The 27,199-nt window shown below is 36.2% G+C and overlaps 4 protein-coding genes and 1 non-coding gene across 6 annotated transcripts; 3 read left to right on the top strand and 2 right to left on the bottom strand.

Annotated features, from left to right (window-relative positions):
- The first annotated feature begins 4,278 nt into the window (after nucleotides 1–4,278).
- LOC114720370 (transcription factor MYB41-like) lies at nucleotides 4,279–5,838 on the top strand. Its single transcript, XM_028906015.1, has 3 exons — nucleotides 4,279–4,417; nucleotides 4,568–4,697; nucleotides 4,949–5,838. Exons 1-3 carry the CDS (start codon nucleotides 4,279–4,281, stop codon nucleotides 5,697–5,699), a joined length of 1,020 nt encoding a protein of 339 aa, XP_028761848.1. The 3' UTR covers nucleotides 5,700–5,838.
- Nucleotides 5,839–8,480: 2,642 nt separating this feature from the next.
- LOC114720366 (tRNA (guanine(37)-N1)-methyltransferase 1) lies at nucleotides 8,481–13,796 on the top strand. Its single transcript, XM_028906010.1, is given in 10 exon segments — nucleotides 8,481–9,209; nucleotides 9,212–9,439; nucleotides 9,794–9,892; nucleotides 10,255–10,374; nucleotides 10,645–10,811; nucleotides 11,324–11,394; nucleotides 11,955–12,097; nucleotides 12,555–12,666; nucleotides 13,179–13,291; nucleotides 13,451–13,796. Coding segments are annotated over 10 exon segments (1,824 nt in total). The 5' UTR covers nucleotides 8,481–8,582; the 3' UTR covers nucleotides 13,595–13,796.
- Nucleotides 13,797–14,227: 431 nt separating this feature from the next.
- TRNAS-AGA (transfer RNA serine (anticodon AGA)) lies at nucleotides 14,228–14,309 on the bottom strand. The gene has a single exon. It is a non-coding gene; the product is annotated as a tRNA-Ser (tRNA).
- Nucleotides 14,310–15,134: 825 nt separating this feature from the next.
- On the top strand, nucleotides 15,135–18,201 carry LOC114720368 (universal stress protein PHOS34). 2 transcript variants are annotated; one of them, XM_028906012.1, is made up of 3 exons: nucleotides 15,135–16,002; nucleotides 17,367–17,410; nucleotides 17,666–18,201. In XM_028906012.1, the coding sequence occupies exons 1-2, from the start codon at nucleotides 15,261–15,263 to the stop codon at nucleotides 17,372–17,374; spliced, it is 750 nt and encodes a 249-aa protein (XP_028761845.1). In that variant the 5' UTR covers nucleotides 15,135–15,260; the 3' UTR covers nucleotides 17,375–17,410; nucleotides 17,666–18,201. The 2 variants fall into 2 exon arrangements, with proteins under 2 accessions (XP_028761845.1, XP_028761846.1); XM_028906013.1 differs by lacking the exon at nucleotides 17,666–18,201 and adding an exon at nucleotides 17,542–17,651.
- Nucleotides 18,202–21,726: 3,525 nt separating this feature from the next.
- Nucleotides 21,727–22,333, bottom strand: LOC114720363 (calcium-binding protein KRP1). Its single transcript, XM_028906008.1, has one exon. It carries the CDS (start codon nucleotides 22,269–22,271, stop codon nucleotides 21,915–21,917), a length of 357 nt encoding a protein of 118 aa, XP_028761841.1. The 5' UTR covers nucleotides 22,272–22,333; the 3' UTR covers nucleotides 21,727–21,914.
- Between the last annotated feature and the right edge of the window lie 4,866 nt (nucleotides 22,334–27,199).

The following is a 27,199-nucleotide window of genomic DNA, read 5'->3' as shown; positions in this document are numbered from 1 at the left end:
GTCATCAATGTCGTTTCATCATCATCACCATCTCCATAAATATAAGACTCATTTCTCATATTTATCAATTTTCTCTAAATCACCACTATAGATACTCCTTAACCATAATCAAGTAGAAGAGAAAAAGGAGTATTAAACAAGATGATTATGGTGTTTTAGGAAAAATGTGTCACTTTTCTTATAATTAACTAATTTACCTAACTTCCTTAATCTAATCAAATTAGTTAAATGGGTCTTATATTAAGACCGGAGGTATATATATATATATACCTATAATCAATATAAAACCAAAAATTCCCCCCTTTTAATATTTTTTCAGTTACATGATTATATATACGCTTGCAATGATACAACACACATATTAATGTAGAAACGATGCATATGACCCCAAGTTCAATGGCCATAACAATGTGTACGTGGCTTATATACCTACAAGATTTTTAGAGCGATGAAACATCAATTCGTCTGTGCGTGTTCGAGCAGTTTAATTTCGTTAGTTAAACCACGTCGTAGGTTTACTTAATGACCTAAATGAAGGGGATTACGTACTTTACGTGCCATCTTAGTTAAAGCTTCTACATATGCTTCCTTATGTTATTTAGTCTTCTACGTTCAGGCCATGCTTGACGCGGAGGGTTGCTCATAATTAAGAGACAAAAAGAAGACGAGTAGGTATTTAGTTAGGTAACGTCTGAAAATTCTGGAAAATTCTGGTCATTTCCAGTCTTTAATATGCATCATGTATTATATCCTCTACACAGACACACCCCACACACACCCTGAAGGAACATCTGATCTCAAACACACACACATGTATATGAGAGGGAAAAGTGAAAAAGTTGAAATTTTCTTTTTCTAATTCTGTAAATGAAAAGATTATTTACAAATAATCTAAAGTTGTTCAAGGCATTTGTGTACTTTCTAAAAATAAAGAGAGCATATTAATACGAGTGGTAGGTCGATCATAACTGGAAGTTTAAACCTCAGCTCTCTTTAATCATTTTTTAAGATACAGGAAGAGAGGAAAAGAGAGCTAACCATAGTTTAAGGTATACAATAGATGAAAAAGATAGCAGACTCAACCGTCATCAATGTCGTTTCATCATCATCATCACCATCTCCAATCCGTGCTGGCTGATAGTTTTGATCCAAAATAATTTAATAGTAATCCTTAATAACAAGTTAGATTAGTTCTAAATATAATATCAAAATGTGTTTTGTTTTTCAATTTTTTTAAAATATTCTTATTGATAGTAAGAGGTTCTTACCAAAAAGTATTCTAATACACATGATTAAATATAATAGTTTAGAAAAGCTAATATATATTTGTAACAAATAATCAACTTAATTAATTTTTTAATAATATGAAATTTGCATCCCCCTGATTATTTTTGTTTATAAAGAAATATTAAAATTTTATAGAATATAATACACCTCTTTTCTTTTTATCCGTTTCAGCCTCAGGATAATAATATTCGACTGACGTTGATACAATATAATAAAACTCAAAAGATCCCAAATTTTTTCAACCTTTCCGGACAATTTTTTTTTTTTTGGGCATTGACAACCATCAAATTTTTTTTTTTTGGGCATTGACAACCATCAAATAATCTACAATGATCAGGGGGTGTTTGGGGAACCCAAAACCATGGTTTCAGAAGCACTTTTTCGCAAAACGAGATAATCTCCTCCACATATTTACTTCGATAATCCGTAAAAACACTTCTGAAACCATAGTTGGTTTCTATCCAAACACCCCCAGGTCATTCATAGTATTTGATACGGGCTTCGAATCACACAACTCTCACAGTGTCAGTGTTTGTTGCTGGTTTAAAAAAAAAAAAAGGTGTACGTGTTTTTTTTTCCATCCACAAGTTCATTTCAAATCTTATTTTAAGAAATGTTAAATTTCTTGGGGCTTTGAAAGGTAAATCTGGTACATGACCTAATGGACACAATAACCGAGGAAGCCTATAAAGTATCAATCAACCATTTAAAAGTATCAATCAACCATTTTCAAGCACAAGTGGGCATAGACACCAAGGGCGTTCCATTTATTCACGAAATGGACAATGAGAAATTAATGTCTTTAGCAAACAATCACATGGGATTTTTCAGGTCAAACCTAAAGATGTTGTACGTCACATTAATTAATCAGTTTTCTACCCTTTTTTCCCCCCCGGAATTAATCAGTTCTCACCATAACGACTCTTTAAAAATATTGATTTCTAATTTGGGGTATCGATTTTCTTATAGCCGTGCGACTCTTTTTAACTTTTCCTTCCCCAGTTCAAAAAGGCAGTGGCCAATTTCCACAAGAAATATATTTGTAAACTGGTAATATACTGTCATGTTACTCAGCAGAAAGCGATTAATCCCTAAATCAGTCAAAAACCAGCGGAGGCAATTTTCGTCTCCAATTCTCATCCTTTCACTATTAGACTTTCATGGGTTACAGGTCAAACTAAATTTTCAAAGTTTCACATCAATTTTACAAAAGACAAAAAAAATGCCTCTTATTTCTATGAAATATCCCATCTAAGCCTTTTCATTTAAGCATGACTGCCATTTCTAGATTTCAAATTAACTACTGCAGTGGCAGCAACTTAAGAAGTTCTCCAAATGAACTTAGAAAAAAAAAAAGTTTATGTTTTATGACATAAATTTGTTTGGATTAATATATATTTTAAGTCCTGAAAAGAGCAAGGATCATACCAACCCCTTTTTTTCACATATTTGTTTTTGTAGAATGAAAAATTACTGTTTTGTAAATAAGAAACTGGTAATAGACATGTTTTGGACTGTGGCCTTCTGAGGTGTGACGTCCAGTAAACAGTGAAATCCTAAATATGTTTTGCAACATAACAGCTGGACCCGCAGGTTCGCAGTTCGGTGACGCGTCATTTATTTATATTTGCATCCACCGTATGGATTACGCGTGGTGTTCACTGTAGCAACGGTCCACGGTAGCGTCAGTGTCAAACTACGTGTCCACTTCTTACTGGTAGAAGACCGTCGTCACGATATTCATCTTATGATTTCTGATTCTGTATGCATGCAACATTCTGATGCGGCCAATTGTGATAGAATATGCTACATTAGCTAGGGGTGCCAATTCTTCAAATAATTGATATTTTGCATAATTGTGTATATAAATATATGTAATATGTGTGGTGTTTAGCGGTTATAATTAATTGTTTTAGATATGTGAAGTCTCTACTTAGTCTGAATTAAAATAATAATCCCTTCCATGCGACACGGGTTTCATCCCGCCCCAAATATTAGCTTGCAATTAAAAAATATTCTTTGTGGTGTGGGAAATATATAATGTAACGAAAAAAAAAGTTCATTCATTACGCCAAGATATGAGGACGAGACGCGGAAAGAGAAATAGTAGGCAAATATATATATATATATAAGATTCCTAAATATAAAAGCTTAATAACCTATTTACAAATATTAAAAAAAATAATTCAAGTTGTTTTTTTATAAAATATTTTTATTAACTATATGTATTGAAACAATTCTTATAATTGCTATAAAGACTACTTGCAGGCAAAATAAATAAATATAATTGACAAAATAAATTTAAGTTTTATATTTAATATCAATTGAAATTGAATTTTGAATGGTCCAATTTTTCCATTTGTTAGGCAAAAGCTGTGTCGAAATGACTAACCTACCCTCCTCTTATGAATCCATCACGCACTTGATTCAGTGTTCCCGACATTTTTGAACTCGTGTGATTATTTTATATTCGTTTTGAGAGACATGGAAGTCTTTACATGCACTACAGTTTTTTCTCCCCAACCATATTGGCATGAGCTATATTGCCTGACCTTTTTACTGTGGCAACAAAATTACCATTAGTTATTAATTATACTTATGAATGATGAAGTGGTCAGCAAAAAAGAGAAGTATTAATTAAGAACGAGTCACCTATATATAGAACCTCTTAGATATGTGATTAAGATAGCGGATAAGATAATAAGAAAAGAAGAGGTTAATTATTACAGTTTGCATGTATAGCGTAGTCTTCACAGTTATGAGACACGTCTCCTGAGCAATGAACAAAGGGCGGCACCAAACCCCATTGACTTGCATCCAATTTCTGCCATCGCCGTTTCTCATCATCACCTCTCTCGCCTTCTATATATACATGCACCTCTCTCACCTTCCCACTGCTAGGTTTCAACTCTTACTTTTCTCCAATCATAGCGCGCAGCTCTCTCTCTCTCTCTCTCTCTCTGAAGAGAAAATTTCTGCAAGTTCATCAGCATGACGAAGGCAGCTTCTTCAACTGATCAAAAGAATGGATTGAAGAAAGGTCCGTGGACTCCCGAAGAAGATCAGAAGCTTGTCGATTACATTCATAAACATGGGCACGGCAAATGGCGTACTCTTCCCAAGAATGCCGGTAATAAGTCTACTTTCTTCTCTGCCTCCTTCATTTGTTGACGAGATTAGATTTACCCAGATCCTGATTATTTCCAGACCCAGTTTATATAATAGAAGCTATATATGTTCATATTCTGATGATTATATTATTTTTATCATAAATATTTAGGACTTAAGAGATGTGGAAAGAGTTGCCGGCTACGCTGGACAAACTACTTAAGGCCAGATATAAAGCGAGGCAGATTCTCGTTCGAGGAAGAAGAAACCATCATCCAGTTACACAGTGTTTTGGGAAACAAGTGAGTGCTCTTTTTCTATCCTTATCATCCCTCGTTTTATTATTTGTGTAGCCTAGCCATAGACTTGCATGAAAGACCATTACAGGATTTCTGATTCCGCAGATTTGATGCAAATTAAAGTCAATGATCCACATAACATCAATCTATCATCTCTTTTGTCCTTTCGCTTACGGTGCATATATAGAGATACATGATCTAAATGGAATATATATATATATATATATACACACACACACACACACTTTTCTTAGGTGGTCCACGATTGCTGCTAGCTTGCCGGGAAGAACAGATAATGAGATCAAGAATTATTGGAATACCCATATCAAGAAAAGGCTGTTGAAGATGGGGATTGATCCAGTGACTCACACGCCATGCTTGGATATTCAACAACTCTCCTCCATTCTCAACTTTTCTCTCTACGACTCACCTCGTGTTAACCATCCTCCCCACTTTGGAATGGCAAATAATATATTAAATCCAAGCCTCTTAAGCTTGCTCGCAGCTTTCTTGTCATCATCTCAGAACCCAGATGCGTCGAATCAAACTTTCCAGCAAAATTACCAGCTGAATAACTCTATCCAGACCTTCCCTCTTCAAGAAAACCAGTCTTGTGCTGCTTCACAGCCTCTATCTCTGGAATCTCAACTCATGAGAGACAAAATAGATCAAATGATCTCTCCTCCAGATACCACTAATTTTAGCTACCAAAGTAGCCTACCAAATGAGGGGCAGTGCCAAGGAGGTCATAATTACCCTACCAGTCTTTTGGAGAGTCATCAGATTGCACTAAACACCAGAGGCGAGCCGAATTTCACTTTAGGGTCATTGATATCGTACTCGACACCTTCATCTTCTACTAGCCCGAGCAATTTGAATTCGTCAGCATCTTCCACAACATTCGTCAAGGGTGCCACTGAAGAGGAAAGGGACACTTACTGCAGCAACATGCTGATGTATAACATCTCAAATGGCTTAAATATTGATGGCCCTTGTATTTTGTGACTTTTGCGATGAGAGAGTGAACTGGTGTGCAAATTGTGGGACGCTTCACAGATTTGTCAATACCACCGAAAGATTTATTTGTTTGGGTTTCAGACTTGGTTCTGACACATCCATATGAATCAATTTACTTCGTACTTGATTGTTGTGTGTTCTTCCATCATGTTGTAACCTTTTTGTTTTTTAAGCTATCTAGTCAGAATTTAATGATATATATTTAAAATAATTAACTGTTTGCTTTAATTTTGAGGTGTGGGATCAATAGTAGTAGAAGAACTGCGTACGTACCTCGCAAAACTATATATATACAATGCTTCATATTTTATCCTTAACTGGCATTCAATTTGTGAGAATAGGTAGTTAGGCTTATTGAAATTATACAAAATTGGAACAAGATTGACGTAGGACACAATTTCATGCATATAGGGAAGCACAAGAAGAGTCAGAATGACTGGCTCTGTTAAAGGCGATTTCTTTTTTGTTGCTTTGCTTCAAACAGTTAGGCTTACAATGATATATAGCCGCTAATTTTGAGTAGCCATATACTCGCACAGTTGGAAAATTTAACACTCTTCCGGTCTTAAATATAAAACTTTTATACTATAAGGGTCTTATATTTAAGATTAGAAGAGTACTAAAAAGAGAAATGACCTGATGTTCTTTTCAAGTGATATTTCAATCGAGACATAAGGAACCAAGGAAGCGGTGGATTGAATAGAAGATGAAAATGAGGTGTTTTGGGCGGGTTGAAAAGGAGGAAGGGATGGAGTTGAAGCAGTTAACAGAGAACCTAACCAATTTGGGTCAATTAAGAATCCACGCATGGAGGTTCCGTCTACGTCTCTACTTGTTTGTCTTGGGTCAAACGTTTGACTTGCTTCTGCTTTTCCAGCAATAGCCTGCCAGAACTAATTACGTAGGTCCCTCACTCCTACGAGCCTTCCCTCATTTTCTGTTCCTTTTTCTTTCGTTCTTACTTTCTTTTACGAAGATTCGATCGGCTTCACGCTTCATGACTTAGTGCCATATTGATTATATATGTAATACTTGCGGTACTAATTATAAAATTTTAGTTATAATTTATAAATAGGATCTTATAATTAGAACTAGAGGTAGTATTTATCTTTGTATCCTTGAATAAAAAGTTGAGTGTTTGTTTGTATTGAAGTTTGCAAAAATATTGTTTTATCTCAATTATATTTTGTAAATTGAAATTTATATTTTAATATATTCTTACAAAAAAATCAGTTTAAATATCCATTATATTTGGATTTTGGACGTAATTTCAAAAGCTTTAAAATATGGTTTTAGATCTAATTTGATTTATGGAAAAAAGTTCATTTAACTCTAATGACAAGTCAAACATAATTTTTGGGTTCAAATTGGCTTTTAATAGTTTGTGCCTTGGCATGTGTATATATATATGTGGTTTTTTAACCCCCTTAGTTCCAATTCATTGTCAAAATCTTATTTATTTTTAAGGTGCTTTATTTGGTGATTATTTACTGTGCTGTACATTTACTTTTTCTTTCTTTCTTTGTTTTTGTTTAAAAATTCTTTCCCCTCTCCCCACCTCTAATTGTTCAATTTCACACGAAGATGGAAGAGTTAAATAAAAAGAGAATAAATAACTAAAATATGGGCCATGTGATTTGTATGCAGTTTGAGGAAATTAGAGACACGTTCATGAATAGTATAATTAGGATGCAAAGAACCAAAAAATGAATAGTATAATTTGGTACCCAGGCTATGTTTCCCTGGATCTAACTCACTTTTGAATGGGAAAAAAAGAGTTTTACAAAAGAATTTGAGTTAGGAAGTTCGTAGTTATATAGATGGATGATTTGCCTTATTATATATTGTACTTTTCAAGCAACATATATATAATTTCTTATTGAAATAATATGAAATTTAAGTATTACTTCTATGGTCCTTTTTATAAGTTACTTCTAATATATTTCATACAGTCCAAGAAAAATTTTAAATTTCATTAACTCTTATTTAAAATTCAATAACTTTTCAATTTTATCCCTATTTAATATATATTAAACTTCATGTAAACAAAATCAACATAATAATAAATAAAAGGCAAATTTGTGCCTTTATAAAAATTTTTTTTCTGAGTACCTTATAAACAGAACTAAAAAAATGTCTTCTCTCTAATAGGATCAGAGGAGTAACTTTTATTTGGTGAATACCTAACATTATTTTAGAGACATGTCTCATTTCAGATAGGAAATTTTTAGACATCAAACTATTTTGTTTGCATATTATTTTAGAAACAAATGGCAAGGAATTAATTAATTTGAATGATTTCAGTCTGATTCCGACTAACCGGAGGATTTATGCATGTATGTAGCCGGGGAGCCAATTTTCATGCTAAGCCCTACAATGAGCACCAAGTGCTCATCAGCCAATACGCGCCATTCATTTAACTGCCATGGTCATTTTTGCTGGGCTCTTTCAAAAAATTTTGTCTCAAAGTTAACCCAGGCTGAACAATACTCGACCCGCTTGACGAATTTTTTTTTTCCTTTTTTTGTTTTTTTGAGGGAAGGGACGCTGTAGCCTTTAGCCATCGAAGAAAATTACTTCTAACTCTGATATTTAATTTAAGAACTTGTTTCTAAACATGATCTATTTTATTTTTCAAATTTATAATATTTTCTGTAACATTTAAAATTTTGAATATTGGTATATTTTCATCAATAAAATAATAAAATTAAAATTTTGATGGTTAACTGAAAATGGAAAAACCCTCCCTAAACCGCCGATTCACAGTGGCGGCTTCAGCTTCTTCTTCCTCCACCCTCGATACTTTCCAATTTCCGTTATCTTCTTTCCAATTGCTTTGTCTATCTCTCTCTCCTTCTGCTTCCTCATTGCATGATGAATAAGATATTTCTTAAATCTCATTATCTTCCTCTGTTATCAATCTGCCCAAAATTTATCTTCTTTGAGAAGTCTTTCATATCTTCATTCCCTGTCTTTCATCCGTCCCCCGTAGTTACTACCAGCTCCTGCTGCTTGTCTCTATCCCATTTTCCAGACTCTACCATAGACTTCTATGGGCCTTCACTTCACAAAGGAACAAAAACATCTCAATTTCCTGTCACCAAAAGTTCAGGGCTAGACGATGACGAAGACTTTCTTGAAGAAGAAAGCTTCACTAGGGTCTTCGATATCGCTGCGCTTCGCGTGCCTTCTAAAGATTGTTTTGCTCTCGAAAGCAGACTCCGAGGCCACCTTTTGAATTGGCCTCGTATTGGCAACATCGCTCGAGTCCCCGGTGATGATGTCGATCCCGAGGTTATAGAGCTATTGAAAAGCCCAAATAACGGCGATAGTGAAGGTGAAGAAGAAAGTCTTGTCTCCTTACATCGTCGAATTTACGGGAAAGGAGAGGGCGACGGCGACGTTTTGAACCCGGTGCTTTACAGGGATAAGCTGTCTAAAACGTTCAATTCTCGCGGTTTCGTAAAATTTCGGAACCTTGCAAAGATCTCCAGGCCGAAAAAAGGAAGAAGAAAGAGGAGGAGAGTAATGAAGGCAATAGGCACATTCGGAAGAATAGTTTTGCAGCGGTGGAGGTTCTTGAGGACGAAGAGGAAGGAAGTGTGGAGTTGAAGAATTTGCTGGGTGAAGAGTTTGAAAGAAATAAATGGAGGGGGTCGACGAGGTTATTGCTTTTGGATGAGCGCTACGCGGGCAAAGGCTTGGAGGAGTTGCCTGAGGCAATAAAGGTGGCGGTTTCATTCCAACACTGATATTCTGTGAGTTAATTAGAAATTTATATGCCCTCTTCATTGGTTTATTAGATGCTCTATATGTCATTTCAATAATGTGATCCATCACTGCTTAATTTGTCGGCAAATTTCTGCTTCACCTTTGTCTCAATATTGTAACATCTCTTCATTGGTAAAAGTTCATTATTGCGTTTGGCCACGGTTTTCAAAAGCACAAAAAAGGGTTTAAACATGCTCCATATTCGTGTGTGCTTGTGTTTTTATTCGTTGCCATCTAACCTAGATCTGTTTTTGGGCATCAAGTGGTGTATAGATTCTCGTGTAATGTAACACATTTTCTCTTGTCTTCAGGCCGTCTTGGCAGAATATGGAAAAAAGAGTACAACTTTGGCCATTGAGCTTGTTAAATGCCGCTTGACTCTGTTTTATGATTACTGGCAGATGAATGAGGTAGCATATCAAAACCATGCATATATTATTATCATGCTCATTATGCGCGCGCATGTATTTAAGCTTTTCATTGAGAAATATTTCATTCTCACTTTCACCTTGTTACTTTACCCTGACAAGGCACTTTCCAGTTTCTAGTACTGTCAGTTTATTTTGTTGGTACTTGTCCTTTTTGCATTTTCCTACTGATATCTCATTTGTTCTTTAGAAGCTTGTATTGCGTTCGTTGTTCTCTAGTCCCTTGTTATTGTATAGGACATTGCTCTTTGTTCTCCATGCTGTGCGGGCATTTCTTGATGTTCTTCAGTTGACCTCAAAATCTGAGTAATGTTGGATATTATAAGTCCATTTGATTGTTGCAGATATTGGAGGCCTTGCTTCCTGAGGGTATGATTGTTCCCTCAGCTTTTGAGACTGTTGGCCATATCGCACACCTGAATCTGAGGGACGAACATTTACCGTACAAGAAGCTTATAGCAAAGGTTTTATTGTTTTTGTATTAGAACATTTGTCCCCAAGCTCTCATCGCGCTTGTATTTCTACAACACGATATAATCTCAATTCCAATTTCATGACATGCCACACACACACCCCTAAACACAATGGAAATTGCATTCCAATTATTGACAGCGTGATTATTTTATCCACTCATCTCTAACAATTTAGTCACCCCTCTGCAACAAGTGGGGCACAATTCTAGCTGTAATGTAAACTGCATTGGAAATTTTCAACTTGTCTACTTTCATATTCAGGTAGTGTTGGATAAAAACAAGCCCAAGATACAAACAGTTGTGAACAAGATAGACTCGATTCACAATGAGTACAGGACCATGCAAGTTGAGGTTTTAGCTGGAAATCACTCAGTTGTGACGACAGTAGTTGAGAATGGGATTCGCTTTCAGGTTGATTTAGCAACAGTGTATGCTCTATTTCCTTCGCAATTCTGCACAGAAACAATTGTTCAGAATACATTTGTTTTGAATTGCTCAGAATCTGTTACTTGTGCATTATGTCTTCTGAATTTGTTTCTTTTTGTATAAAATTCATCTAGATAAATGACATGACACCATTTTCTTATGAAATTTCACGTAGACGTGTTGTGTGCCTCATGAAGTTGTGAATCATAACATTAATCATTGGTGGTGCAATTTTATCAATCTTATAAACTTCTATTGTGCTTCATAAAGACTATTGGTTTCTTTGGTAAATTTCTCTTGAAGTTGGGTGGAACATCTCTGGCCTCTTGGATCCAATTATGCTTGCAAACGAACCATCTATTGGTCGCATCTTCTCCTCACATACTGATATGTTTTTTTATGCCACCTCATAATATTATAACATGGCACAATCAGTCTGTGGACTGTTAATGAATGATGATCTCCGTTTACAGATATGAATTCTGTGTTTTATGCTTTGTTTTCTTCTATGCAGATATTGGAATTCAAGGCTTGGAACTGAAAGACAAAGGCTGCTGAGCAGTTTTACACGCCATGATGTTGTTTGTATGTATCACCAATAATATGTTGATTAGTTATGATTCATCATCAGGCTATGAATTGGATTGCTTTGAAATAGTAGTGAGATTTCATTGATATCTTGATTTTGATTGAGAGGAGACTGTGCATGTTACTATGGCAGTGTGCATGCGAACAGAATTCTTGCTTAAATACAACAGAAAACTGTAAGAGTGGATAAAGTGCACCAACAGTGATTCTTTACAGAACCAAATGCATCCCAAATGGTGCTGCTGCTGCATTTTACTTTTTGATCAAGTTTTGGTTCTTTATTAGGAACATCTAGTTTTTCAGATCATCCTGCAGAAATGACTTGGAACATCTTCAGATATTGAATACAAGATTGAGCAGGGGAAAAAGAGGGAGAAAATCGAATAAAACGGGCAGTGCAGAAGTGTCCTAAATAGTTCCGTGAAAGAATTCTTTTGGCATGCATTATTGTCTCTAGTCCACAGCTTCTAAATCAATCAAGCATCATCTTCGTTTTATATTTCATGAATAAGATCATGATTTGCTTACTAGGGTTGCATCATATACCCAATGAACAGGTGATGTTTTCGCTGGAGTTGGTCCAATAGCTATATCTGCAGCAAAGATAGTGAAGCGAGTTTTCGCCAATGACTTGAATCCATATGCAGTTGAATATCTTGAAAGAAATAGTGTGCTTAACAAGCTTGAGAGGAAGATTGAGGTACGGTTACTTGTTGGTAAAACCCCTGGATAGTTCACCGCAGTCCTCAAGTCTAAGGCGACTTGTGTTTTATTTTGTTGATTGCATCATGTTACAGAAATTTAATCTTCCGCTACATATGAAAATGTTACAGATGAAAGAGTATGGTCTAGTTATCATTCATTCCCTCATCTACTGAGGATGACTTTGGTGCACATTTTGGATCTTCAGGCATTTTATCTTGGTTAATTTTAGGAGTATTCCAAATTATTTGTTACATCATGTGTATGGGATGATATATATATTTGTTGAACTCTTTAAAGCTGCAATGAATTGGTAAAGTTTAAAACATGCTCGTTTTAATATTTATTTACTGACAAGGAACTAGGCAGAAATTGCAATTGAATAAGTGTGTCGCAGAACTATTTTCTTCTTATTCGGGTTTTCTTTTGACCAAGCTTATGATTTGTTCTTTTAGGTCTTTAACATGGACGGAAGAAGATTCATTAAAGCTTTGTTTGACAGTGATAAAGCTCGGTCCATCACTCAAGTGGTTATGAATTTGCCGAATGATGCTGCAGAATATCTAGGTTGCCTTACCTAACAACATCATCCTTTATTTATGTGTGCCTTTTTCTTGGGTTCTGTATGCCCCTTGTCTATTTCGGTCTAATGTCCTGATCTTTTCAATATAGCATCAAAATACCTGCATATCATACAGAATCGCTGGAGATGAGAATGCACAACATGTTTCCATACAAAGATCTGGTTTAGAGTTATGCAACGCAGTGCTTGAACTTTCCAATTCAAATGTACCACAGAACCAATGAAATCATGGCTTTCAGACCTACTACAGGGGAAACTAAAATCATACAATTCATGCAGCTTCATTTCCAGATTTTCATCATTCAGTCCTAGAGAGTGAAAAAATGTAATATTTTAAGAACACGGGTGCATGCAAAGACAAGGATTCTCGAGAGTATATAGTTTGGTTCCTAGTGTCATATAACCGATCCTTTTTTTGGAAATCTTTTGCTCTATCCCCAGTTTTTGTTGATAAGTTTATTCATTGATTTTTGTGGATGTTTTCCATCCATTGCAGATGCATTCCGGGGAATATACAGAAATAGACCCAAAGATGGAGAGCTCAAGTTCCCAAAGATCCATGTTTATGGATTCTCCAAAGCTCAGGATCCAGAATTTGAGTTTCATGAGGTAGGTTGCTGATTGCATATTTGTTTCTTTATGCTGTGTTGAAGTTGAGACTCTTTACAGATTGACTTAGCCTGTTGCTACCACGCCAATTTGAATATATAACAATATATAAACCTTGTGATCGAAGATAAACATTTCTGCTAAACCCTTGTGATGCAGAGAATAAGAATTGCTCTGCTGGAGGTGGCAGTCAATGTAGACATGCGACGAGTGCGACTAGTTGCACCAGCAAAATGGATGCTGTGCGCATCATTTATCCTCCCCGAGAGTGTAGCATTCGCAACTCCTGCTGAAGTTTCCTAATCCGTATATATATGTATAATTTAATCATACTGCACCATTTTTATACCATCATGTGGTAGATATTAAAATCAATTTTTCTACTCGAGCTATTTTGAAGTGCAAGAGCTGCCATGGGGCTGCTTGTGAGTTTCATTTTGTCTCTGCTATTTATGCGGTTCTTTTCACTCTGATTCTATCCAATATATCATGTATCGTTAATTTATGTGGAAACTTGTCTTGATTCCACGCTCGCGCATTAACGCTCTCCTTCCAAGAAGCAAAACCCACAAAATGAAAAAAAGGGTGGTATTCACATTTGATATAATAATACCTACTAAAAGTTATAGAAGTTTAAAAAGGTAATTACTATAGGGTCTCAAGAAAGAGATTTGATAGTCTAAAAGTCCAGTAACAAAAAAACATGTCATGCAGAAAATAATAACAAGTTTATATTGCTGTTATTGAAATGTTACAGTAATTATTATTATTATTTTTTTAAGACTCAATGGTTCTCTTTTTCAGGGTAGTTCAATGGATTGCTCCTGATATTTCAGGCATCAGCATTGGACATCAGTTTTCGTATGGAAAAAAACATTGGACTTCGGTTTTCATAAGTGACTATAAAATGGGCTGAAGTATGACTTTACAAAAAGACGTGAACGGCAGGATTCGAACCTGCGCGGGCAGAGCCCACATGATTTCTAGTCATGCCCGATAACCACTCCGGCACGTCCACGAGATGTGCTTGGTGTGACAATGCTAAATAGACTTTAGATATACTAAGTTCACACGACCTGCGCTTTGGAAATATTATACAGAACCCCAGGTATCAGGTAAGAGACCATCAAGCATAATCATTTGTGTTATAAATAGTATCAGACATGTTGACCCTTCCTGTTCCATACTTCCTATGCTGACGCTTCTTATTATTCTAAAGCAATTTGTACCAGAAAATTCGGGCTCTTTTTTAGCTGTTTCTTCTTGTTTTTCTTTTCCCTGAATATCCCGCCATTATTGAATTGTTTGTCCCTGCATTAACCTAATCGCTCAATAAATATTATTTCGATTAGTTTTAATAAATATAATATTCCAAAACTGATAATGGAGTTAGACATATTTCAATCAATATATTATTCCAAAACTTTTGCTACTCTACAGCATCTCATTGAACAGTAGATTGTTGAGATGAATTGTGACGACACATCATTTTAAACTACAGCAACATAGTTCTCCATCTAGTAGCGTCCAACTGAAGCAGTAGTTTGCATGCGGTTTAAAAGGGTTCCTTTAACCGTTTGCAACTTTATTTAATTATACAGTATTTGTTTCTGGACAGTGCTTAGTAAAAGATAATATTGGTTTTTAAGAGTCCCCATCATAGCACCCAGTTTGGGCCACTTTGGAGCTCAACTTAAAATCATATCTCCTTTAGTGGGCCACAGGATAGGTCCAAGTCCAGTCCAACCAAGTGGCCCAACTAAAGATTTTATACATATATATACACACACACACATATCTCTCTCTCTCTCTCTCTCTCTCATTATATCGAATAAACCGGCTATATTGACGAACAAATCGCTCCTCCATCCACGCGGAGAGTACTGTATTCGTAGTGAGAAGTGAAGTGAAGAAAAAGCTCTCTAGAAAACTCTTGTCCCAGCACGCTTTCGGAATCTTAAGACGAAAAATGCAGCAGCCTCCTGCCTCACTGGATTCCGATCCTCAGCTCCCACAAATTAAAATCCATCATCCTTCATCGCCTCGCCACCAGGCCGCTGCCACCCCCACTCCCACCGCCGGCGCCCGCCGCAAAATTGGTGTCGCCGTTGACCTCTCCGATGAGAGTGCGTATGCTGTTCGCTGGGCTGTTCAGCAGTACATCCGCCCCGGTGATGCGGTGATCCTCTTACACGTTAGCCCCACTTCTGTCCTCTTCGGTGCCGATTGGGGCTCCATCGATCTTTCCATCAATACTGATCCTAACACAGAGGAAGATGCTGTCAACAAAGTTAACAACAATGAGCCGTCCAAGAAGAAGCTTGAGAATGATTTTGATGCTTTCACGGCGGCCAAGGCAGCCGATCTTGCTAAGCCTCTTAGAGATGCTCAGATTCCCTTTAAGATCCATATTGTGAAGGATCACGACATGAAGGAGCGTTTGTGCTTGGAGGTGGAGAGGCTGGGGCTGAATGCGGTGATCATGGGAAGTCGAGGATTCGGAGCTGCACGTCGAGGCAGCGACGGCAGGCTCGGCAGTGTCAGCGATTATTGTGTCCATCATTGTGTTTGTCCGGTGGTCGTGGTTCGGTATCCAGATGAAAAGGAAGATGGAATTGGCGGCGGCAGTGTTGATAGTGCTGTAGTAGCCGTGAAGGATGAAGAAGAGGGCGAGGCAGTAATCAAGCCTGTGCGACCTGAACACACAAAAGGTTAGGAATTTTATCTTAAGTAATATTGAGGGATGATTGGTGTAATTATTTTTATTTTGTTTGTATATCTGCTCAGGCTTCTTGGGCTAATGTTAATACAGTCGTATATTTCTTTGAAATCATTATTTACAGTAACTGAAGATATAATTGTTCAAAATTAAGCTAGGTGCCTGAGGGGCCCAATCGCCATGCTTAATGGAGGATAGTTATACCAGAATCTGTTAACAAGACTGGGATTAATTATAGTTTTATCCTGGGGCAGTTTACTCAAGGCAGTGTTCTCTATGTTTGACATAGATTAATAGCTGGAATGACCTATCAGTGAGAGTGGAGATCGTATCTTGCTGTCACAGACATAAAAACTGGGCCAGAGCTTTGCATAATCTGTTGAATAGATTCGATAGAATGATAAATGTCTCGAATTTCATTGTAGTGTGAGTTTAAAATCTAAATATTAGGTGGATGATAGCACTTGGTATGACCACAATGTTTTGATAAGTCAAATACTCTTTTTTTAGGTTGTGATGACCTGAGACTCTGTAATTGATATTATAGATGGTGATCATATCGAAATTCAGAGATCAATGAAAAGAAAAACTTAAGTTATTTTGAATGCATTTTTCTAAGTCCATGTTAGTAGTGGCTATCAAGTAATACCCATGCATTTAGAGTAAACCTGAACGTATGTTGGTTGAGGGAGATATGGATTTTGGAGTTGCTGGTGAGATCAGGATCCATGAATTATTGACTTGGATGGTATGAAGTATGTTTGTTTCCAAATCATATGAAAAGGTTTACCATTTGATTGGATTATAGTAGATTGCGAATTTGTTCAAACCATATTGAATTGGTCGTGCTAGGTTTTACACACGGCACGGGAAAGGTTAGGGATGTTCCTTTTACCACTTTAAACCGTAGGCCCACTATTTAATGGTATGTGTAAAACTTTGGTCCAACTTTATGAGCACAGTGAATCATGTTCTAAATGTAGTCCCAGCCTGCAGTGGTCCCACTTGGACTTTGCTCAGCAGTTGACTGTAAACACTTGAAAGCGAGCTTGATTTTTATTTTTGAAGCAACTACATGTATTCGGTCTGGGTGGCCACAGTTGAAAGTTGAAACTACTGAGCTGATTAGGCTTCATCTTTAAGTACATTCTTGATTAAGTAGGGCTGTGGCGAGCCTTTGCTCAGTTTGGGATCATGACTACTTGTAATATCTGAAAATTTAAGGCAAATGCAATGTTTTATCTCCGCTTGCAGAAATTGCTGATTAAGCTTCATCTTTAAGTACATTCTTTTTAGTTGTCTATGCTTATGCTGGTTATGAAAATGACTTCCTCATTGTTGGTTGGCTTGTGGCAGAGGATTAGCTGGAGTCACGTCATGTCTTTACCTTGTTTCTGAAGGTGTGCTTTCTACCTTTGATCCCCTCTCACTTTCCTTGTGCATGTTGATGTGTTTTTTCTCCAACTTGTGCATGCAAAGAATAGAAGTCCTTTTTTTTTTTACTCGTATCATCTAATTGGCCTCCCGCCAGCTACTACAGGTTGACTTTTGGTTTGGGCCAGTAGAAGAGAAGCATTTTCCTTTTGACTCTTCATTACTTGTTGCCTCATGGGTCTCATGCATCGACATCCTTTCTTTTGTTTGCTGGTCTGCAGAATTTATGTGCTCCAACAGTGACTGGCCGAAATAGTATGAGGATATATTTTTTCTGTACGGAGAGTGCTCTGTATTTCTCTCCGCTGTGTTGTACTTGGAGCATTTCTTGCCTGTGAACTTTCGATAGATTATTACGGATGATTTTGTTTGGCTTGATGTGATCTCGGTAATTTTAAGCTGTTGGGAGATTGATTCAGAGCGGGATATCCTCTACGATCTAGATGTACAAATTTTCTTGTGACTATTTTTAAGGTTATTATTTCCTTTCTGTATCTGGGAGATCGGATTGTCACGATGAGCACCCAGATGAAGGTAATCTGATTGCCCTATGTTAATAGAAGTTCTGGAATGTTCAGAAAGTCAGCACGTCTGTCCGCTGTGGTGTTGATTGCGAGAATCTGATGTTTGGCTATCGTTGACGTGTAGAGAACAACAGAGACGGAAAACAGTTTTCAGCTTGCTCCCAAAGTTATTTTGAATGACTCGTGTAACTAACTGCGTTCTCAATCTAAAAGCGCTCTATTTACGGCTCTATAAAAATTACGGTTTTCAACGGTTTTTTCCCCCTCTTTTAATTGCGACTACTTATAATTGGATGCTATTTTAGTAGTTGGAATGAAAAAAAGTTGCGTCACCATTTTTTAATTCGGACTTTACTCGCCAGTGATTTTGTAGGCCTCGGGTGAGGTTGCCATTGCATTTATAGGAGAAATGATGAAATTAAAGATTTCTTTTCTTTTCTTTTTCGAATTATGAAATTATAGATTTCATTCTTAGTTGGATTCGATGTACTGTGGGCTCTTGGGCTTGACTTTGATGTAGAAAAGATCGCAGCTAAGTCCCTCCGTTAAAATCATCTTATCGTTCAAACTGCCAACATGACAGCAAGATTCAATGTTTTGTCTTACACGAGTTTTTCATCGGAGAAATTTCAAGCAGTCTAAGCATCCCCAAAGGAGGTTTAAGGAATATCATATTTAGCAACTGACCGTAGTTATCCTGAATATATGATGGTGGGCTTAAATCTTCGTTTCGGCCGCTGTTTTCACGTCCGTTAACTAAGAATTCTCTGAAAAAGTTTATATTCTTACAATATCTTTTATCAGAAGAGTCAGTTTTGTTCCCTTATAGACATGGATTTGAGCTGCCCCTTGAAGCTGGCCTACACCGGTGTCAGCTAAAGCTTTCATATTCAGAGAAGAATTGATTTGCAGCCAATGTTTGACTTTTGGCCGTGGAAGTGACGTTAAATCAACTTTACTGCACCCTCTTGTATGTATGTTTAGTCTACAGTACAGCCTCAATCTTGATGGTTCTGTTCTCTCCATATGATTGTCGAAGAAGCAACTGAGAAATTTATCCATCACAGAATTCAATGACAAAAGTCAGCAAAACTTCACCCAAACTAATACTGAGTCAACACTACTTGTAAGGATCTAAACCAACGTGTAATCTTCTGCGTACTTGTAAGATAAAGATAACTTGTAAGCTGAGGAACTTCAATGATAGGTGTAATCCTGCTACTGCTAGGCGTCATAATCATATAACTGACTTGGGAAGAGCGATTATAATTCTGAATTTGGAGTCATTACAATCATATTGGCTAATATATATTACTACCTCCGGTCCTTAATATAAGACACCGTTTGACTTTTTGTTTGGTCCTAATTATAAGACCCCAATCCTTTTTTCTCTCATATTTATGCATTTTTTCCCAAGATAGTCCTTCTAATAATGATAGTTCTAACCAATACACTTAATTAGCAAGGATATTTTAGGAATGACAACATTTATTTATTACAAATAACTAACTTAACTTACTTCCTTAATCCCTCAAATAATCAACTGGGTCTTATAATTAGGACCGGAGGTAGTACATCTTATTATTCATATAATATGCTGATTTAGTGGATTCATTATTATATGTAGTTCTCTTCACCAACTATTAAGCTAATCAGCTAGTTTCATTACTGAAGCCTGATACCGAGCTGTCATCACAAGCACCCAAATCTCTATCTATTTCTAACCTATTCTGTTCTTTTTTTTTCAGTTTAATTAATATTTGTGCTTCATTTCTTGTCTTATGGCCCGCATCCTATGATTTATTATACAGAAGCTAATCATATAATTGAGAGTAAACCCAAGAAACATGAAAAATAGAAGAAGCCTTGTTTAGATATAAATATAAATAAGTCAAAACCTAATGAAGAATCACAAGACACAGAATTGGGAGGAAAAAAAGGTCTTTCTCAAGTGCATTAAGGCTGCATTCGTACTTCTAACTTTGATATCAAACAACTCATATATGAAAAAAAAAAAAAGTTTCACAATCCCAAAATATTAAGTGGAAGTTATTTATTGATTAAAGGAAAAGATAAGCTTGAAATTGATAGGCGAAATAGTATTCTCCATTATTGATATTCATTTTCTCTCTTGGACTCATCATTGACATCGATCCTCGTAAAAGCTCCATAAAGGAGCTCAAGTCTCGAATCCTCAATGGCTTCCTAGCTCCTCTCTTTATAATCATCTCAATTATTTATAAATGTTGATTATTAGGGCTCAAGCTTCAAAACTCTTCCTCCTATAATATAGCCAATGTCGTTTGGTATGGCTGTCACCTACCTGCAGCAATTCCTTTGCAACACGTCCTTTTGTTGTCAACGAACTGAAGAAGCCGCGAACTTAACTGATGTTGGCAGTTATGACCGGTGGCAGTTATGGAATCTTAGTAAGTGTCATTTTTGGTGGATTTCTGCATTATCTTTTGCTGCACCATCCATTGAGGTTCTGCTGCATAGAGGGGACAAAGTGGACATGGTTGGATATTCAATCAATAAAGAATGTATAAAAGCGTGAACAAAACAGCGTAAGAGATTCGATTCTCACTCATCATTCACTTCATGCACATTCCTAATCCCCATCATTAAATATACTAATTAATTAAAGTCACTTTAATGATAAGTTAATTTTTTCTTTAACGCATATCTAATCATAAAGGAAGTTTGCTGTTATGCAACTTATGCTCTTAATTTTTGAATTTTTATTAAAGTACTCTAATCATTACTCCTTCCGTCTCTTATTATTATAAGAGACGAATAACCGAATTATGTTGATAAAAAAAACAGTTAAAATTAGTTAAGAATAATAAATATGTAAGAAGTATAATTTTTTTCCAAAAAGGCCCTCATTAATAAGGAGAGAGAGCATGAGAGAGAACAATGGTAAATTATTCAAAGAAAGAGAAGTGGGAAGGAGAGAGAGTGCGGGTTGGAGACAATAAATATGAGTAAAATAGGAAATCAACACAAAAAAATAGAGACAACTTTTAAGTGCCTCTTATATATAGGAACATGTCATAAACATTAAATGTCTCTTATAATAAGGAACGGAGAGAGTATGACACGTTATTATTTTTCTACGTTTAAACTGAATTGTAAATTAAACAGATATGAAGGTTGTTTGAAAAGGAAAAAAAGATATGAAGTTCTCATTTCAAACGATATCCATAATTTTCTATTGTTTTTAGTTGATCTCTTTTTATCACGAAGACATTGATTGATTCAGTGGCCAAAAACTTATAGGCAGAAACAGTGGAGACCACCCGATATGAATGCGATTTTTCTCTGAATATGGGATTTAGATAAGCGAGGAAAAGCGAATGGAAACACATCTCTCCTGCTCATTTCTAACGTAACAGATTAAGATAAAACCATCACCATTCTTTATAGCAAGAGAGATTAATCTCACACACACACACATCATCATCATCATCATCATCATCATATTGATTGGCCTTCACTTCCTTGATTCATATATCTGTCCCTCTCTCTCTCTCTCTCTCTCTCTCTCTATTACACATTTTTTTCGTACCAGAAGAAAAACACCGACATCATGAAACTAACTTCTCTCCCTCTCTCTCTCTATTACACATTTGTCTCGTACCAGATGAAAAACACCAACATCATGAAACTAACAGAGTTACAAATAGCCATTAACAAACATTATCAACAAATTCAACATACATGAGACTAGACCACTCGAGTGCAAAACTGAACAATTGAGGCTTTAATTAATTTATTCACGGTTAAAGTTAAATTCATTGCAAAAAAGTACTTCTACCTCCATTTCTTATTATAAATGACATAGTTTGTAGTTCAAATTAAACTAATTGAACTACAAACTAGATGCTATATTAAGGACTGGAGGTACTGTCAATTAAAATGAAATTACATGGTGGGACACTGATTAATATGCATATCCAGCGTCCATGAGAGCTGGGCTCAACCTGAACATGAGAATGCAAAACTCCATCTGGCTGAGAGCGCCATCTCCATCCAAATCACCTTCCATTAACATGCACACAAGCTCGTCGTCCCTCACCTCCAAACCCAACAACATAGTGTTCATCTTCAAGCTCTCGAACGTGATCAGACCCTTGTTCACGTCCATCAGCAACCGAAACCCGTTCTGAAGCTCACCTATGAACCCATCCGTGCCCATGCTTTGGACCATGGAGGGGAAGTAATCCTCGAACTCGAACCCGAAATCTAAGTCCAAATCCATACTAGTGTTGAAGGAATTGAGCTGTTGGTACGTCATCATGAAAGTGAAAAGTTGATGAATTATTGGTGGCTTGTGAAAGAAGGGTTTAATTTGGGGAGTGAGAGAGGAAGAGTGAGGGAGTTATATAAGGGGAAGGAACATGAACAGCCAACAAGGTACGAACAGGGTAAAAGTATAAGTTATGATAAGGTGTTTCTTTAGGAGAGCTTCTTAGGCCTTTCATATTTTGTATAACTGCAACTTTTTTTTATCATGAGTTTATGTGGAGCCTTCTCCTTCCTCGAAGTTGCTTTTGTTTATTTTGTAAGCGTTCGATGTTCACCAGACACACACACAACACATGATTTGTGTCGTTATTGTTTGTACTCTTTCGCCAAACAGTTCTGCCAGTATATAGATAAATATATATATATATCAGTTGATTTTATATTTATATGCTCAATAATACAGACACACATAAATCTACTGTAATTATACTCGAGCTTGAAAAAGAATATTAAAGCCTTAAAGGGCAGTTTGGCTTTTCTCCCTCTTAATTTTATTAGTTTACTCAGAGCCACTTATCTGTATTGTGTTTCAGTTATTCTCACTGCTGTGTGGAATTGAGTGTTTCTTTATTAATTCTAACTGTAGCGTTAATTGTGACCAAGGTTTAACGGGAAGAAAAGAAGATTCCATTCAAGGCTTATGATTTGATGACACTGACATTCCTCTCGTCAATGAAATTTCATTTACAGCGAAAAGTAAAACACATCGGTGATTCGAACAGGCTGATATGTACCCGTGATGATTTCACATCATGTGCTCAAGATCTCTCTCGCTTTCTAGAGGAAAAGGTGTGTTTACATGAAGATAAAAGTTTCACAAATATAATATTTAAGAGGCCGCAGAAAGAGAAAAATCGATAACAATTATTCGGAGTGATTTAATTCGTACGTTTCGAATATTATAAAAATATATTTTGAGTGAGAGAGAGAGAGAGAGAGAGAGAGATAATGTAATTCTGAAGGAAGTATTGAGCCTTCTAAAGGATAAACGCCTGCGTCCAAAAACAGGATAATGAAGGGTGGCGCCTCTTTATAATGAATTCCCTTTGTCATATTCTTCATTGTTTGGAGCTTGGTAAAGGTAGTACGTACGCTCTGCTGTTCTCTTAACTCCCTCCCTCTCTCTCTCTCTCTCTCTACGTATATATATTGCTTTTTTTTTTTGTAACAAAAAATAAAATGCAAATTATTCAATGGAGTCTATTGTGCCAGCCCCTATATCTCAGCTCCCCCAGGATGTTATAATTTCTTTCAGTGTAAACATTCTCAGCGTGTTACTATAGTACGCACTGATCATTAAGTAAAATTAAAGACGGACATGTGTGTTTTGCGGCAACAAAAGATAGTTACATGATGATTTGGGAAATAAGAAAGGAAGCGCAACATTTTTTAAAGCCCATTTATGAACTTAAACCAGAAAAAGTTAGTTAAATGGGAAAGCATAGTTAAAGTGCATGGCTGATTTGGAGATAAAGGAGCAAGGGATGGAGAGAGCAACGTATGAGGCGCTCCGTGCATTATCCGTGATCTTTTGGCTTCTCTTTATCAGAAGCCTCAACCAGACAAATTGTCACACACAAGCGCAAACGGAACGTGCGTCGTACTTATCCCAGTGCATGTACTAGCATGCAGCTCGGATGTTCATGTCATTATACCAGCCAGCGTATACTTTCAGCTCTAAATTTGCGTGGATTCAAAGATGGCATCAGGAAATTAAAGTTATCCCTGTCTCAGGCTCAAATTCATATTAATTAATCAGAGACTGCTATGACTTCGTGTACTAAGAACTCCTCTGCTTCTATTTATAGCACTCCTAGCATATTTTACATAAAGTAAGAAAAATCTTAAAATACATTAATTCTTCATTAAAATATAATAAATTTTTAATTTTATCCACATTTAATATATGCACCTTTCAAAAAAAGATAACGACCTATACTATAATGAATGGAGGATAAAATAGTACATTCACACTAAAAATTTAATAAAATAACTTATAAATAGGACTAAAAAAAATCTTCTATCTCTTCCTTATAAATAGGACTAGAAGAGTATAATTTATCAAAAGAAAAACAGATGCAAATATGTATTTGATATAATATAATGATAACGCATCATATATATATTTATATATATAGGATCTATTTATCAAGAAGATAATTCATGTGAAGTGTGAGATGCAAACAAAACGGGGTTATGGATGATAAGGAAATACGAAGAAGAGGGAGAGGAAAAAGGCGGAAACTTCAGTGAAATTTCGTGGAATTGAGATTCCACATGAATCCCAGTGAGAAGGGCTATTCCTATATGATCGCCCAAATAATGTCAGGGCACTTTGCCATTCCAAGGATGTGACGCATCCTTTCAAAGAAATGGCGCTCGTGTCTTTCAATGGCTCACTCCTATCTCCATTATTACCCCCACCACTATACATATGCTCTTTTCAGAAGTCACCCAATTGGGATCCCACTGTATCTGCGACTATCACACTCATCTGATGTACCCTTCATCCACTTCTTCGCTTACATTTTAAAATTTTAACACACCACCCATATTTTTCTTTGTCTGTTTCTTCTGCTGCCTTTTACCTTGCAAAATGGAGAGTACCTTTTTGTCCACCTTGTCAAAGTTCTAATGCCGACAAAGGGAAGGCAATAGTTCATTTAATTTTTATAAAATATGATTATTATTACAGATAAATTATTTTGCCTGTATTGAGGACATGATAGTGAGAAAGACGCGCGACCAAGGGAGGACGAGTGGACGACTTTGTTTGGGAGGAAAGGAATATCTCATTCTCGGGCTTTGGGAAATCGATAGGCACGTGTTATACGTGGGCTCACCATATGACATTTGGGGTCGAGGTGGTTCCCCTTTTAGGATAATATAACAGAGTATATCGTACCTATGATCCTAAACCATATAGTCTCTGCCGTAAGTTTTAAGCAACTTCCTGACTCAAACGCTTGTGGTTAAAATATCACACATATGTGGTAGTTGCATAATAATAAAAATATTATACACACAGTTATCTCTAGAAAACACTCCTATATATGTTTAACGTGCGTGTTAGTATATTCAAGTCTACAAAAATCTTTAGAATAACATGCGTACGTATTTAGTTTAGGATTTGATTTAGGTTGAGGATTTCCTAGGTTTTAGGAGTGAGTGGGGGACACCATACAGTGGGAGTCACGGGCAACTGCATTATACAAAACAATTGACTCCACATCAATCTCTGCTAATTCCTTCAATTTATTGAGTACAGGATACAGCATGAACGCAAAAGAGAAGGGATATGCATATGTAGTAGAAACCTCAGTGGCACAAAATATATAGCAGTGCTTTCTAATAAAGCAAAATATCAATTACTGTCACTTTGTTGGGTCTTTTTCGTATTAAAATGATTAAGCTCAAAAAGAAAGCAATATATATCTATTTACCATCATTTCAGGATCTGTGTTCTCATTCATTCAAGCATATACAAATTATTCTTTTGGCGTCCTTACACTTTAAATCAATTTTCAAATAGACACGTCGACAAAAATGTTGGGACTCCGTACTAAATGCCTGAATCAGCTTTTCTGTTTGCCACATCAGTCAATTACTTTTTAAACACCGTAAGTTTAGGTAGTTGAAGGATGAAAAATTGAAAACATTACAAACCAAAGGGATATTTAAAAATCCTTGAAGCATCCTGAAATGTCTAACACATCCATTTAAAAGATTGATATAAATTATAAGAGACAAGTGAACGATTTTTTATTTTTTGGGAAATATGCACAATTGCTTGCTTGCTAATGAAAAAAAAAAATGGTGGAAGCAATGACGATAATTAGACGAAAATAAGAATAATGGGGGGGGTTAAATCCTGAAATGAATGTATCGAAAGGGGCAGAAAAGGAAAAAGAAAAAGAGTAGAGATGATGAGAAAAGGAGTGTGGAAAGGAGGGTGAGTTGGAGCTTTCCATCGATTCTCCTGTAAATGCAGCCATAATGCATAAAATCAGCCTTATATATAAAAAGCTTCCCACATAAAAGTACAAAACCATGGACCCCCAACAATTAATATATAGAGAGTGAAACATTTAATCAGAACAATAAAGAAATTGGATCAAACAAAGCATCCATATATATGTACGTGGTTCACGTCAAAACTATCCCAATCACTTGAATGTTCCCCATAATTGCTTTTAATTTAGCAGATCCATCTGTCCCAACTTTGTCTAAATAATACTATTTTCAATTCTAATTATAAAAAATCGTCTATAAACAAAGTCTTATAATTAAGATTGGAATAGTACAAATTAATGGTATAATGTGCAACTTCAGTGCAATGAAATTTTCTGAAATGGACGTGACAAACCGGTGCCTATATTTATACACATGATGGCTACAGTATCATTCTATTCCTAGGAAAGTTGCCAATCCGCTTCAACACTGGGCTTTGACAAAATCAGGACGCTGTCTTAGCCCTTACAGTATACATTTGATTCCGATTCCTCACGACAAAGCAAACTCAACGGGACAAGCAAGAGATCGACCAACTTTACAAAATCTTAGTTCAAACTTATGGGAAGCGTCTTTTCAAGCCGGAACCTTCACTGAAACTTCCCTCCTGCTTGTTGATTCTTTATCAATCTTGTTTTTTTTGTGCTCCTTTAATAATTTTTCTTCTGTTCATGCCATCAAAAAGCAAAACCTATATATTTTGTGGAGATCCCATTGATGATTTCTTTTTTATATCACTGCTTGACTCTTCAAAAAAGGATTTCCCTTTTTCTGGGGGTCTGTACGTTCCTAACATGCGTGAGTTTCCTTAGAAAAATGACAATGTTTAGGACATTTTTAGCTGGAAAAATATAATTTTGGACACCGCGTTCTTCACATGATGGAACTGTGATGCACCGAAATTTGGGG

This window comes from Neltuma alba, unplaced genomic scaffold, assembly GCF_004799145.2.
Source record: "Neltuma alba isolate B1F8T4 unplaced genomic scaffold, ASM479914v2 tig00011976_pilon, whole genome shotgun sequence".
In the NCBI taxonomy this organism is placed as follows: domain Eukaryota; kingdom Viridiplantae; phylum Streptophyta; class Magnoliopsida; order Fabales; family Fabaceae; genus Neltuma; species Neltuma alba.
Note: the sequence above shows the minus strand (reverse complement) of the source record. Positions and strands in the feature narration are given on the sequence as shown.

Excerpts from the sequence above, each read along its gene's own strand:
- LOC114720370 (XM_028906015.1), top strand. The coding sequence starts at position 4,279 with ATGACGAAGGCAGCTTCTTCAACTGATCAAAAGAATGGATTGAAGAAA. Across the intron at positions 4,418-4,567 it reads TACTCTTCCCAAGAATGCCG|GACTTAAGAGATGTGGAAAG; the intron begins GTAATAAGTCTA and ends ATAAATATTTAG. Across the intron at positions 4,698-4,948 it reads CACAGTGTTTTGGGAAACAA|GTGGTCCACGATTGCTGCTA; the intron begins GTGAGTGCTCTT and ends CACTTTTCTTAG.
- LOC114720368 (XM_028906012.1), top strand. The coding sequence starts at position 15,261 with ATGCAGCAGCCTCCTGCCTCACTGGATTCCGATCCTCAGCTCCCACAA.
- LOC114720363 (XM_028906008.1), bottom strand. The coding sequence starts at position 22,271 with ATGATGACGTACCAACAGCTCAATTCCTTCAACACTAGTATGGATTTG.